We start from the raw sequence: 14,033 nt of genomic DNA, 5'->3' as shown, positions 1-14,033 counted from the left end.
AAAACCAGCTATACTACTTTGGCATAGGGGTCAAAGTGACCCCACGTTGCAGCAAAAAGCAACCTGATAGTAACTAATGCCATGACTGAGAGAACTAAGAAAAAAAAATCAGGCCTCAAGAATAACTTTCTTCAGAAATGCAGGACAAAGGAGAGACAAATTTGGAATAGGGGTAAAAAATACTCCTTGTTGAAAACATCAAAAACCCACAAAACCATAAATGGGGTCAAATTGACCCCACCATTTTAAAAACAGAAGTTCAGAGAGGTATGAAAACCTGAAAGTGGCATTACATATGTAAAGAACAGCCGCTGGGCCTCAGTGAGAGACCTCATGGACACACCACAGCCATGGATCATCAGTAGTCATTTCCAGCTTATACATAGAATGAGAAGCATTTGCCCTATTGGGCTGAAAAGATTAGATTGTGTAACATTCAGGGTTGAAGTAGCTTGAAGCCCAAATCATCCATGTTCAAAATTGTAAGTTATTGAACCTAAAATTAACTGCTTGGTTAAGAGTACTGTACCTTTCTACAACCAAAGACACACTTTTTAAAAAGGCTAATTATTTTTGCTCACATGTGTATGCTCAGTTTGCAGTAACTTTTCTAATTTGGAAATAAAGCTGTACTTACCTTCTTTATCACCTCGAGAACTCCCTGCTAGAAATCTGGATACTAATGGTGTGCTTGATAGTGATAAACAAGTAGCAATGAAAACAATCTGAGTTGCTCTAATTTGTAGGAAGTGTCCCCACAGTAAGCCAAATGCAATCATCAGCAAAGTCATGTAACAGGGTCCTTGCAATGATATCTTCCATACCTTTGAGAATAAATATTCACTTAGACTAGCACAATACAAATTAACATGTTGATGGTTTTCAGTTTAACAGTGAAGTTTTATAAAGTTATGGTATTCAAAATTCAGAGAAACCAAGAGGTCTTCAGATTAATGTAAGAGCTTCCAGACCTCAGACATATTAAACACTATGAATATCAAGAAAAGGAGGGGGGAAATCTGTGATAAGTTTTTTTCACCATCATTAAAATACACTAGATCAAAAACTTGTAACTGTATATGCAAACACAGCCCTCAATGTTGTTTCAAGCTAGGCTGAAAGAAGTACAAGATGATCTACTGGAAGGACGCTATACAACAAAAGCCCTACAATTTTAAGTATGTGGTTAACTTGCCTTTCCATTTTAACTTCCAATTTATAATAATCTGGTATTGGTAATCATTCATTAGTATTTTAAGTGCTATAGCAATATGGGTTTCTTCGTTATAGAAATAAAACATATATGGATTCAAACATAAATGCCTGAGTGTACAACTGGGGTCTTACAGCCTTAGAATTATCACACCACTTTAATTGTATTTGTTTGTTTACTAAATTTATTTTAAATATTAGCTGCCTTTCTTTCATATAGAGTTAAATGCAGTCCCAAGTAAAACTGTCTTCAACTGCCTCATAAAGGTCAAAAGTGAGGGGGCCAAGCACACCTCTCTGGGAGGTTGCCCCATAATCATGGGGCTACCACTGAAAGATCCTCTCTCCTGTACCCACGAAACAAGCTTCTTTGATTGTTGGGACACTCAGGAGAGTCTCTCCCTCTGATCTTAATTACTGGGTAAGAACATATGGGAGAAGACTGTCCTTCAGATATCCTGTTCCCAAGCCTCGCAGGGCATTAAAGGTCAAAACCAACACCTTATATTGGGCTTGGAAGTGGATTGGAAGCCAGTGTAATTACTGTAGACTCAATTACTTGCAGTCTAGACTCAGCGTTCTGCACTAGCCACTTCACAGTATGAAGCAGCAAGTGTAGAAATTAACCTAGTGATGTTACTGTGAAAACAAAGGCTGCAAGGCCATAATTAAAGCTTGCTTACCTGTCTACAGAACTCTGGGCCTAATTCTAACCAGTATCATAAACCTGTATCTGAGCTGCTCATCTACACAAATACATGTACACACAGGAAACTGGCAGTGCAATCCTAAAAACACTTTTTCCTGGGAGTAAGTTCCAATAACAAACCTGAGTGGGATTGTGATTAGAACTGCTTAAGATAGCACTACAGATAGCAGAAGTCTTCTTCTTGGCATGCTAGGTTATCCGTTGTTTTTTAAGTGCAGTGATTTGTTTAATGTATCATAGTAATCCAGTTGCTGCCTGCAACTGCAGGGGTACAGACTGGAAATAGGTTTGCCACTTCAGGAAGAACTAAGCCTCAGTATCTATGAATTCTAGAACTCTTATCTCCCAAAAAACTAGGAGCGAAAAGAAAAATGGGGGGGGGGGACATTTTACTTCCGTAATTCTAGTTAAGAAACATGAAAATAATGAGATACATATCCTGAAAAATCCAAGGTAACAGTTTTAATGTTCAGAAATTACTTGTAATGTTAAAGAACACACATGCTATGGAGTGATACCTTTCTTAATCTTTCAGGAGAAAACTCCAAGCCAACCAGAAACAGTGTGAAGAATACACCAAATTCTCCCAGTGTCTCAATCTGTACAATTGACTGAAAAAAACACATTTATTCAGTAAGCTGTAGCCTTCTTTTATTGATTCTTAGAACAGTCACTGTACTGTATCAACTTCAATAAAATAAGACCCAGAAGCCCGACCATGGTTTGCACTTCATTCACCTTGTATACAAGGCACTACATTTACTTGTGCTCCTGTATAAGAAACAGGATAGACAAAAAGGGTCATAAATCAGGATAAGGATCCAAACTTCTACTAACAGTAGCATTATTTCAGAAAGAAAACAACACTAATCATGCTGGATGTGAGGTAGAAGATGGGAAAGAAACTAACCAATGTAAAGTATATGCAGGAGAAAAAATAATGGGGGAAAGCTTGTACAAAGAACTTTGGGTGTGTGGCAAGAGGTTCCCAGAAAGGTTGCTATAAAGACTAATAGGCCATGATCCAGGAGTGTGGTGTACAAGAGAAGGTTCTGCAGTACCTACAGAGCTTGAATGAGGTGGGGCTCCAGCAGTCATTTAAATTATTAATCCTCACTAAAGCACAAGGGGAATACCTTGTTAATGCAGAGCTCCACATATATTAACAGTCTCTGAACTGCAAGAAAACTGTCTAACCCTAAGTGTTTGTTTTTCACTTTGTGTACATTTTCCAATTAGGTATCAAAATACATACAAATATTTTTTTCTAGTAATAGTTTTGAAATGACCAAGGGATGTTTTTCATTTTACACTTGGGAAAAACCAGCCACTTTATCCCTGATACAGAAAACAATGCTACACAGCTACAGCTATTTCCCATTGAAATATAGCAGCAATTTTTTTAATGGAAATATCGATCACACTGTACAAGACTAACTTGAACAAAAATAGCAAAATCTGATGCATGATACTATTACTTAAATCCTTCAGTAGCTCAGTTTTCACACACAATCTTTTTTAATTTTTTCAATGCACATTATAAATACTAAATCCTCCCATAAATATACTTTCCTTACCTTAATGCTATTCAGTCCTGACGGTCCCAAAAGCACTCCACAAATAATGTACCCAAACATAGTAGGTAATCCTATTGTTGTGCACAGCCAGCCACACGGCAAAGATAGCATTCCTATGGTCACAATATCCTAATGAATAAAATTAAAATACTATTTCATTCAACAGATGCATACGTACGAACAGTGGGTGCATTCACACACACTAACTAATATGCTTTGCAACTGGATTTTACTGTGTGAGAACAGCAAAATCCACTTGCAAACAGTCATTGTATGAAAGCATCCAGAGTTAAAACATAAGTGAAGAAGGTACACCTTCTGGATAGAAAATGGGATCACACTGTCAGCTATCAGCCACTTATTAGGCCTATTCAGTCCTGAGAAGCATGCACATTTTTTTTTGTACAGGTGTCACAACTTTTGTACAGGGAGTTTTTTTGTACAGGTGTCACAACTTGCTCATTTCACACAGAACAAATAGCCCGTGGTGTGAGAGCATTTAAGGTGTGGATCATGTTCTTTCTTGAGTTTAGTTTGACAATACTCTTATCAGTGAACAGAGTGGTGAATGTCATGGTTGAAATGTGACAACGTTTAAAAACAATACTGGAATTCATCGTTAAGTACAGCTGAGAGCTGGCCCAACAGCTATTGTAGCAGTTGTGCAAACATAGCCTCACCCAAAAGCTGTTCACACACAAGAGCTCCCCTGCAGCTGACCTCTCCACTAACCCTATAGATCCTCACCCCCCCAAAACTGAAGATAGCAGGGAAGCCTGCTTATCTGTTCATACTGAAGCCTATGCAGCACTATAAATTGAAGCCACAGAATTTTTCATGAAGATGTTATACACAGTGCCATTTTTATTATCAGACCTTAGATAGCACATCTATGTAGAACTAATGAGCCTGTCAAAAAGTTAACAGATCTAATGGTGGAGACTTTCTAGCTAGTAGAGTTATCTTTCAGTGGTGCAAGAGTTCCTTCACACATATGATTACTTTTTAAAAAACAGAGGTGAAAGCCAAAGTATACCCAGGATGTTTTAGGTTTACATGTAAACAATAACACACCAGTTATGTACATTACACAGCAGCAATCAAGAGGCAACATCTTCCCGCTGAGTATACATTGGTTATACAAATATATTGGTTAGTCATGTCTTGAGACAGCTTTCCATACCTACAGCTAAGAAGATGCTCACCCAAATGTTCAGGTAGGGATTATGGTCCTGAAGCAATTATAACCATATAACATTTTATGCAAACTGTACCACTAAATCCGCAGAAAAATAGAGCAGATTTAGGTATATTTCACACATTTAACTCAAAATCAATTAAAAACCTCCAAAGCAAGGTTACTTGCCTATTTCTGAAAGATTAACAATTAGGCAGGGCTGCAATCTTAATGCAAGCCTTTTACAGTTGCTTAGAGTGGGTGTTCAATTATTTTGATAATAATTTACCTTTATAAAATGGTGATCAGCACGTGGAATGGTTGAGTCCCTGGGCTTAGTAAGTATGTACTGGTTGTTTTGGGAGTCAATAAGCATGCTTAGACCCAAATCGTCTTCTACTTCTCTTTTTGAAATATTCCTTTTTGAGTCTGTTTCATCCTCTTCCACTCTTAAAACAGCTTCAAAATTAACTCCTCTCACCTATGAAGAAAGCAAAGAATTCTCCATATGCTCATATTTTTGTTCCAGCACTTCAAAGCAGAAAAGGATTTCAAAAGTTCTTGATGTCTAGGCTGGACCTCACTCTGGAACTTAAAGATGTAGTCAGGGCTTTTTTTTTGTAGAAAGCAACCAGCAGGAGCTCCTCCCGCAGGCATCTTTAAATACCTCCCTGATGGCTTCCCCAGTCCCCCCTAATTTTGGGGGGGAAGCTTCAATCATTGAAGGGAAGGCTACAGAGGGGGCATGACAAAGAGGAGGGACTTTAACTTTAAATCTCCCCTCTCTGTTGCTCCACAGAGGCAGCACACTCCATCCAATGATGGAAGCCTTCCACTCCCACCCCCCAATTTAGAGGGGGCTGCAGAAGCCGGGGAGGTGTTTAAAGATGCCTTCCTGAGGGCTTCAACCTTTACCAGCATGCCCGCTCGGGAAGACACAGACAGGCTGGAGCCTTCCAGGAGGCATTTTAAATGGCTCCCATGCCTTCCCCAGCACACACACTGCAGCAGGCACTCTGGGAAAGGCTGGAGCCTTGGGGAGAATATTTAAATGCTCTGGTGCGCTCCAGCTCAAAAAAACCCCTGGAGGTAGCAATACCAATCTCTTCTGTACTGTGTCTCAGACCACTACAATTTAACAATTCAGTTTTAATCAATTGTTGTATTGTTATGAACCATATTCTAGCCAACAACTTCTCTTTTGCTTATCTTCTATGTCGCCATTCAATAATCCTGAGTTCAAAGCAGGTGATGAATTTGCTGTTTTAGTTCCTAATGGGGTATGCACAAAAAAAAAGGTTAATTTGCAGGTACAAGTATATTGAACCTGAAACATATTGGTATTTCCTGATATTCCCAAATACCAATATTGGCATGGTATTGGGATTTAGGAAATAATCAGGACTGCCAAATTCTTCAGCTCCTTGGACACTTTCTCCAGGCAGTGAGTTTGCTTGCTGCTTGGAGAGGGTGTCTGAAGGGACCACAGTCTTTTTGGGCACCTGCAGGAGAAAGACAGCCCTAGAGCTGCTGTGTTGTGTAGAACACATTGCTCCATGTGGCACAGGAGATCCTGGCTGGGCTCGCTTTCTCCTGCAGTACTGTTTCAACCAGGCTGCAGGAAAAAGGAGCCCCAGGAGCTGCCATGCCACACAGAGCTCTTTAACTTCAGCTATCTGAATGCTTTTGGCATTTTTTAAGACTCGGCCATTTTGAATAGCTAAAAATGCTGAGCTCTATATTCGATTGAAAAAAGAATCTGGAAAATACAGATAAGGTATTTTTTCAGTTATTTTTTTCAGCTTGATATTACTGAATAAATATCCCTTATTTCTACACTTGCCTCTTTCTTCTTACTCCTGAAAGAAGACTTTCAACTGCATTCTCAGTTTTGCTCCCCTCTATGTCATTTTTTTAAAAATCAAGATGTATATTCCTCCTACAAGAAACATTAATCTTTCCCAGTTATTTCTTCTGCAAATATCCAACAGGTTTTTTTTTACTTACATCTAACCCATTTCTTTTAAAACATTGATAAATAGATACTATTTCCAAAGAGCTCACAAAACCAATCTCTCAATAGACTTACTGACTTGTTGTCATCAAAGGCATGCTCTTCTATTTCCTCTTCCAGCCTATCGGCTGCTTTTCTAACATCTTCAAGAATCTCATCAAGAATAGACAGACTCTTATTTTGATGCTGCATGTTTTTCAGGGCTTCGACTTGATGTTTTTCTGCTGCTAGAAGTTCAACATATTCTGTTTCTTCCTGTTGGAAATTTAAGAGTCTAAGTTTTTCCCCCCAAAGTTCACTAGCATAAGGTCACTGTTTTATTTTAAGTCAGATAAAGAGAAAGTTATTGAAACTTTCTGATAATAGTTCACACTTTTGAAACAAGACGCATTAACAAATGTTCTTGCAAAATATTCATTTGTCCTTGAACCCCTTTTTAAGACATAACATCTAAAAAGAAATGAAGCAACAATCTTCACTTTTTAAAAGGAAATTTTAAATTGAGAAGGAGTAACCAATAAAATGAACAGAGAATAAGGACACATTCATGTCACCAGTAGCTGCCACAATTTATAAACCATATATTGATATCCACTGCTAGACTGACTACAGCAGCCAAATGGATAGATCATTCCAAGCCGACTATAGAACTATGGCACGAAAAAAATTGGAAACATTTTATTATGTATAAATTGGCATATAACCTTTCAAATTCATCACCTGATCAATATCAAAACAAAGTAATAGCAATATGGTATCCTTTATTGAATTATATGGCAGAACATGACGTAATTCAAAAAAATCATTATTATAGAAGCTTAATATATTTTTAGATATGCAATTATTCTTGAAAATGTCTACAAAAGTACCAAAGCCTTTTTTGTATTATTTTGATGTCTTAATAAAATTAATATGGAAAAAAAACATATATTGATATTTTACTTTTCCTTGCAAAGCTACATTCATTCTTTTTTTTACCATCCTACAAAGTAGACTATGCTGTAAGACCATGGTTTACACCAGGGTAAATCACAGTGAAATTTTATTATTTCAGTGAGTTTACTGGAGTAACTTCTGCATAGGCTTTTACTGTTATTAGAGTTACCGGCTCTCAGCTGGGCCTGGAGTTCTCCCCCAGTTACGACTGATCAGTTCTCCTGGAGGAAACAGCAGCTTTGGAGGGCAGACTCTAAGACATTATACTCCTACATAGCTTCTTTCTTTCTCCAGGCACTACCTCCCACCTCTTCAATAATTTCATCAGCCTGAGAGGCAACCTTGTGACATTTATAACTGTCAGGAAATCAAATGAATCAGCAGGACACATTGTAACTGTGAATACAAGGATGTTGGTATTTCTTTCCATTTCTCTCTATCCCCACTGCTCTAAAAATTCTCCACTTTCCACATCTGACATCCAGACTGTGGGAACAAGGTTGAAAAAGGAGAATATGAGTAACAGACCTCTGATTGCTATGGCAGCAGACTATGACCCTTACAAGCCTCACTCTCCCTTACCTATCTACTTTGCCCAGCATGAGTCAGTATGGCATCCATAGTAACATTGGCTCACAATCACTACCAGTCAGGATTCATGCAAGGCTCAGAGAGATCATGCAGACATTGCCCAAGGCTATTCTTCAACAAAGGCATGGGCAACAACTGAACACAGTGGAGAAGCAACTCACATTTGACAAAAGAAGATCAAGTTCCTTACTGTTAGTAGGGCTGCTTATTTCTAATGCACATAAAAGACACTACCTTGAGACAGACACAAGTACAGACATACATATTAAAAAGAAAAAGACAGCAGAATTCGTAACTTTTAAAAAATATTTCTTATCAAGAAACCAAGATGCTTGAAACTTCTACTATGAGCCTGCAAGGCACAAACACAGGTACCAAGAAGATCATTGGTTTCAAGAACCCTATTTGTCTGCAATTACAATTTTCAAACAAAATGTAACATTACATTTCACAGCTGTAACTGATAAAATCCAGCTCTATTGTGTTTCTAGTCACAGAGATCTTCTATTAGTGCTAATAAGAACACTGAATGAAAAATTCTAATTGCAAAAAGACTGAAGACGAGTGGACACACGTTGTAACTGATTGCAAAGGAAATAGAGTTAAATGGCATTTTGAAAGCTAACACTTCATATAGATGGCTAGATAAAACTCTTTAAATGCTTTCTGTTTAAGGACAAATGTAAAGCAACAGAATGGACGAATCCTATACTTTTGCATAGGTCTTTCTGCTTCCCCAACCAGTAAACAAGAAGAATGCTGCTATAAATTTTGTTAGCATTCAAATCCCTAGTGCCAATGCAGATCAGGTCACAGGCTCATCTAGATCAGCACTATAATAGTTCCCAGATTCCCTCAAGAAGCTCAAAAGCACAGCAAAATGATATTAATTACATTAAATTGATAAGAATTCTTTCTCCTGTTTGAAACTTCAACAGTCAGATGCTGTGGTAGCTTATTGGTTTGATCATGAAAAAGAGTTAAGAGTTTAGTGATGGTTCTGACAATCTAGAATCGTCCAAGAGGGATTTTTATAAAGAAAACATGGCTACAGTATAACAAAATGGCTCAATGAAGTGCTTTTATAGGGGAAATGGGCCCAACCTATACCACCATGTATTATCCTGCCCTCCCTGAATTGTTTTAATACTTATGTAACACTTTTTTCTGAATTGTTTTACATATCACATCTACTGCTCTATGCTTTGTTTCAGATTTCTATAATCCTAGTTCTATTATATCGCTTATCAGCTGTCTTGTCCTATTGATTGCATTGCCTTGAATTGTAATACACCTTGAGTCTCATGAGACAGGTGGGCTATAAATAAAACTTTTTTTTAGCCTCCACGTCAGAGAGCATCCGTTGGATGGAACAAGAATTTAACATTTGAGAGAATGAAGTAACAATTGTACTTACCTTTTATCACTCATGAACGTGAACATTAAGAAAATGTGGAATTGATACATGAGGAAAGAGAAGCATCTAAATGACAATAGTTTTCAAATAATGCGTGTACTATAACTCACAGAGAGTTGGTTCTGATGAATTCACTAACTATGTATGATGTAAAAGTAGGATCACAGCAGCCCTCTTCCCCATATATTCATGCCAGACATCCATGAGCAGGAAATTCATTTGCATAATATTTTTTGTGTAATAAGAAATCCAAAGCACACAAACTAAAAGCTGAGCAATTAACTGCAAGATATAATGATGAGATAGCCATCCCATGGTTTGACTCAATGCACCTTTGGATTTTTGTATAGAGTCTGGTCACCGCCATGATTGGGACAAGTGGTGCTCTCCTGGATAGAAGAAAACATGATCCTGCTTGCCAACCATACATATCTGACCAGTTCACCAAAACCAGTGTCTAGTCTTCTGACAGATAAAAGGCATTCGTCCACCCAATACATCTGAAAATTTAGCATTCTGCACAAACTGACATTACTAACCTTTATTGCAGCTTCTCTCAAGGCTTCCAGTCGTTGCCGACTACTTTCTTTCATGTTCACGACATCTTTATAATCACCTTGAAGGGCTCTTTGGAGTCCATGAATTGCTTGAAAGACTGAATTCTCACTTTCATTCAGCTCCTTTTGGAAAATTTCAAATGTGTGGACCTGAAAAGTCCTCTCTTCAGGAGACAATGTGGAATCCTTTTCCACTGCTCTTATTGCACTTTTAAGTTTGTTGAGAACCACATTCTTTTGACGAAGGAGACCAGATAGCTTTCTGCAGTTTTCTACAAGCCACTGTTTCCTCTGAGTTGTGGCAGCTCCTTTCCCACGATGGAGCTTTATTGCATGCTTCACTATATCCTCATGTTCTGCAGAAGTTATTAATTGACAGCACAGCAGTGAAGCCAACACCCACAAGGGAATATATCCAGCTACTCTCATTGTCCAGTTTGTATTACCAGTTGAAGGAAAGCAATCAATAGTTATCCCAAATTCTCTGTCATATGCTTTTCGCATTTCAGATACACATGTAGTGTGATCAGTTTATAAAAATTAGCTATCAGCTGTGGTATACATTGGAACCAGTGAATCAAATATGCATTAAAATCCCCAAAAAGCACAAAGACAAAAGAGGTTAAACATGGCACAGTCTCCTTTGTTCAGTGTTAAATTCCTCCACATTAGCAATGCAGTGTGAGTTCCTTGCTGGATTTTTCTCCAAAACATAGCAATAACTAGCATCTATCAAACTGGAAAAGTTCAGTGTACTGATACTATTCTAGTGTTTCACTCTTGGATAATGCTCCTTAATTCAAATTAACTTGTGGAATGGTAGCTTGATCTTCTTAGGCTGACAATGAATCACTGACAATCTCAATCCTACATTTTAGAACAATAACAATAGGTTATTTACAGTTTTTAAATACACATACAGTCTTAATAGCCATAAGGATAATCCAAGGAGTTTGTGGTCTAATAGAAGATGGAGAACATTTCAAGAAACAGAACAATATATGAGCTGCATCCATTTAAAAGTGCCATTTATATGCAACTGCTAGATTTTTAAAAGAGATTACAAACTTCTGTTTTCTTGTCTGAGCTTTGTTTAAATTACCAGTTCTCACACAACCCCCCCCCCCTTTATAATTATTCTCAATACTTTCATTTCCTAATAATTTTAATTACTTTGGATAGGCAAACAAAACCTCCACTGGGTTTCTAAATTTCCTGGTTCTCCTTCACTTTTCACTGAAGGGATCCATCAAGGTCCCATCCTTGATTCTTTACAGATTCTCTTTGTTGTTGTCATCTATTCTCATAGCTTCTACCACTCCCTTTATGCTAATGACCACAAAATCTTTGCTGCCCAATTCTCACCTTCTGGTCAATCACATATCTCTTTCTGGAAATCCTGCCAACATCCCAAAGTGAACATGGCAAAGTCCGCTCCTAATTTTTCTATTTCCACCACTGGAACTTGTTCCATATACACCTGAGACTAAAGGGATGACTATGGAGCCAGCTTTCACTCCTCTCTACTCTTCTTCAACCAAGCTGCAGAATACTGCCAAAAGTTTCTTTCATCACTTTAAAAATCTAATCTCTCCTATTGTTACTAATTTTAATCATGCACACTCTGGTCCATAAACTTCAATTATCTTTAGACTGCTGTTAACTCATCTCTGTTTCTTTTGTCTCATGCCATGTCTCCTCTTCTTAGTTGACTCAGAATGCTTCATTCCTCAACCCTTCATGCTGGCTAGGAATTAAGCTTCTAATTCTTATTTTTGCAGCTTCTTCCTTCCCTCTTTCCCTATTTCTCACCCCTTCTGTTGTGCAAAAACCCATGATCCCATTTGTTTCTCTCACTCTTAGCTATGCTCCTTACCCTCTATTCACCAAACAGGTGATTTTGTTAAGTCACCTGAAATCTTCTCTCAAGATCTACTTTTTTCACAAAGGCTTTTATGAACTATCCTATCCTCATCTCACTGGCTGTGCTATTGCCTCCTGATTATCTTGTTCTAATACTGAAGATAATTCCTAGCCTTCTCCTCCAACATCCTGATCATTATCTTCTCCACAGAAAGCGTAAGCTTTGTCTAAGGACCATTACAGTATACCAAAAGTGCAATTAATTCACACCTAAATGCTTATTTGCATACAGGTGCTGTTTTTGCACTGGAACTTGACATTTCTTTGCTCTGAACTTTGTTTTCTGTATCCCCAAATAATGACTCTCTTTTGAGATTCCCCACAATTGTCAGTAGGATACAGACACACTTCAGTTTCTTTTCAGTGCTGCTCCATACATAATAGGGAACTAGGAACCAGGAATCAAGTTCTGCCTTGTAATACAGGCACAAGGAGAGAGTGCAGGACAAAGGCCTCAAAATGCAAATTTACATTCCATTAATCCCCAATACATTATTCATGCAAAGCTTATTAGCCCATTGGTTAAAGTAGACAAAGTGGGCCACATCTGAACCAAATATCTGTAGTTTCTTTTCTTAAAAGAGAGAAAAGGGAATTCAGAATTTTTGTTGGGTTCATACACATTTTAAAATACATGTGTAAGCTAGGAAATACTGATTGTTTTGAAAAGAAACACAGATAGAGTTATAGAGAGAACCCCCAAGGTCCTGTGGAATAGAATCCAACATGTTATCCTACAGTAGTCAGAAGGCAGCGAAGAACGAGGGGCAAAGAAGGAGATCGCTACACACACAGGGCTATATTCTATTCTAAAGGTTAACTCCCAACCCTGATTTTTAAAAAATCTTCCATTCACAAATCTGCATTCAAGGGGAGGCAGGGCAGGAGACCCTCTGCTTGAAAGGCTAAATAAGCCAGGAGTCCAGGGAGACTAAAGCTTAACAACATTTATTCCACTGAAAGCTTTCAAGAGTCATAGCTAAAACTTCATCATTTGCAAGATCTAATAATAAAAACAGGTAAGTAAAAATAGGCAAAGGTCACCCAACAAATACTGAAAGGCTGCGGAGGATCTGGCTCATTTCTGTGCATGCTTACTGCGACGCCCGTCCCTAAGAGCTCATAAGCACTTCGAGGAATGCAACCTTCCCACGTTTCAACCTTCTACTAATCAAAAATGCTCGAAGCCAGTATCTCAATTCAGCCCGAAGAGACCACTTTCGGAAACAGTCGGACCACTTCCGCACTAGACCTTTAATCCTGGTTTAGCCCTATCCCTAAGCTGACATTCTACACTAAAATAATAGATTCATAGAGTTGGTTTCTCTGATTCTATTATTCTAGTGTAGAATGTCAGTTTAGGGACAGGTTCAAACCAGGATTAAAGGTCTAGTGCGAAACTGGTCTCAGATTTTTACTACGTTTCTTCCTGCATTACACATCCACCTCCGGCCTAGATTCTCCTCATTCCACCCCACGCCCCTCTTTCGTCCAGGCCAACAGGAAAACCCAAGGGTCTCACAGCCCACTCACCTGCACGGGAAGGACCAACGACAGGTCAGCCATCGTTGCTTTGCCAAGCGAGAGCCACGTCCCCATTCTGAGACCATCTCCTTCCCCGCTCCCTCCTGAAGGAGAGGCAGGCGGACTCCCCACCCAACCAAAATAAAGGCTACGGCTCCTTTAAATGCCGGCCAGCCAGTCACCTCACCAGCCCAAGACAAATATTTACCACAACCTCAACTCTTCGGTCACATCCCATCAAAACGCTTCGTGGAGGAAGACTGTAGATGCGCACGGTGAGCCTCCAACAGCTTCCTCCTTCACCCACCCTTCCACTGAGCCTTATGGGAAATGTAGTTCTCTTCCCTATGAAGAGTGCTCTGAGACAAATGTAACGACTATGTGCATGCTTCCCCC

The 14,033-nt window shown here is 38.7% G+C and overlaps 1 protein-coding gene across 1 annotated transcript in view; it reads right to left on the bottom strand.

Moving 5' to 3' along the window:
- Positions 1-13,953, bottom strand: part of TMCO3 (transmembrane and coiled-coil domains 3) — a 32,415-nt gene extending 18,462 nt beyond the window's left edge. The window contains exons 1-7 of the mRNA XM_060233720.1: positions 13,647-13,953; positions 10,173-11,057; positions 6,765-6,944; positions 4,965-5,156; positions 3,499-3,627; positions 2,440-2,532; positions 638-824 (exon numbers count right to left, since the gene is read on the bottom strand). Coding sequence (XP_060089703.1) covers positions 638-824; positions 2,440-2,532; positions 3,499-3,627; positions 4,965-5,156; positions 6,765-6,944; positions 10,173-10,694 — 1,303 coding nt within the window. The 5' untranslated portion in view covers positions 10,695-11,057; positions 13,647-13,953. The remainder of the gene's footprint in view (positions 1-637; positions 825-2,439; positions 2,533-3,498; positions 3,628-4,964; positions 5,157-6,764; positions 6,945-10,172; positions 11,058-13,646) is intronic.
- Between the last annotated feature and the right edge of the window lie 80 nt (positions 13,954-14,033).

Source organism: Heteronotia binoei, chromosome 3 (assembly GCF_032191835.1).
Source record: "Heteronotia binoei isolate CCM8104 ecotype False Entrance Well chromosome 3, APGP_CSIRO_Hbin_v1, whole genome shotgun sequence".
NCBI lineage: Eukaryota > Metazoa > Chordata > Lepidosauria > Squamata > Gekkonidae > Heteronotia > Heteronotia binoei.
The sequence above is the reverse complement of the archived record's forward strand: the minus strand, read 5'-3'. Positions and strand labels throughout refer to the sequence as shown.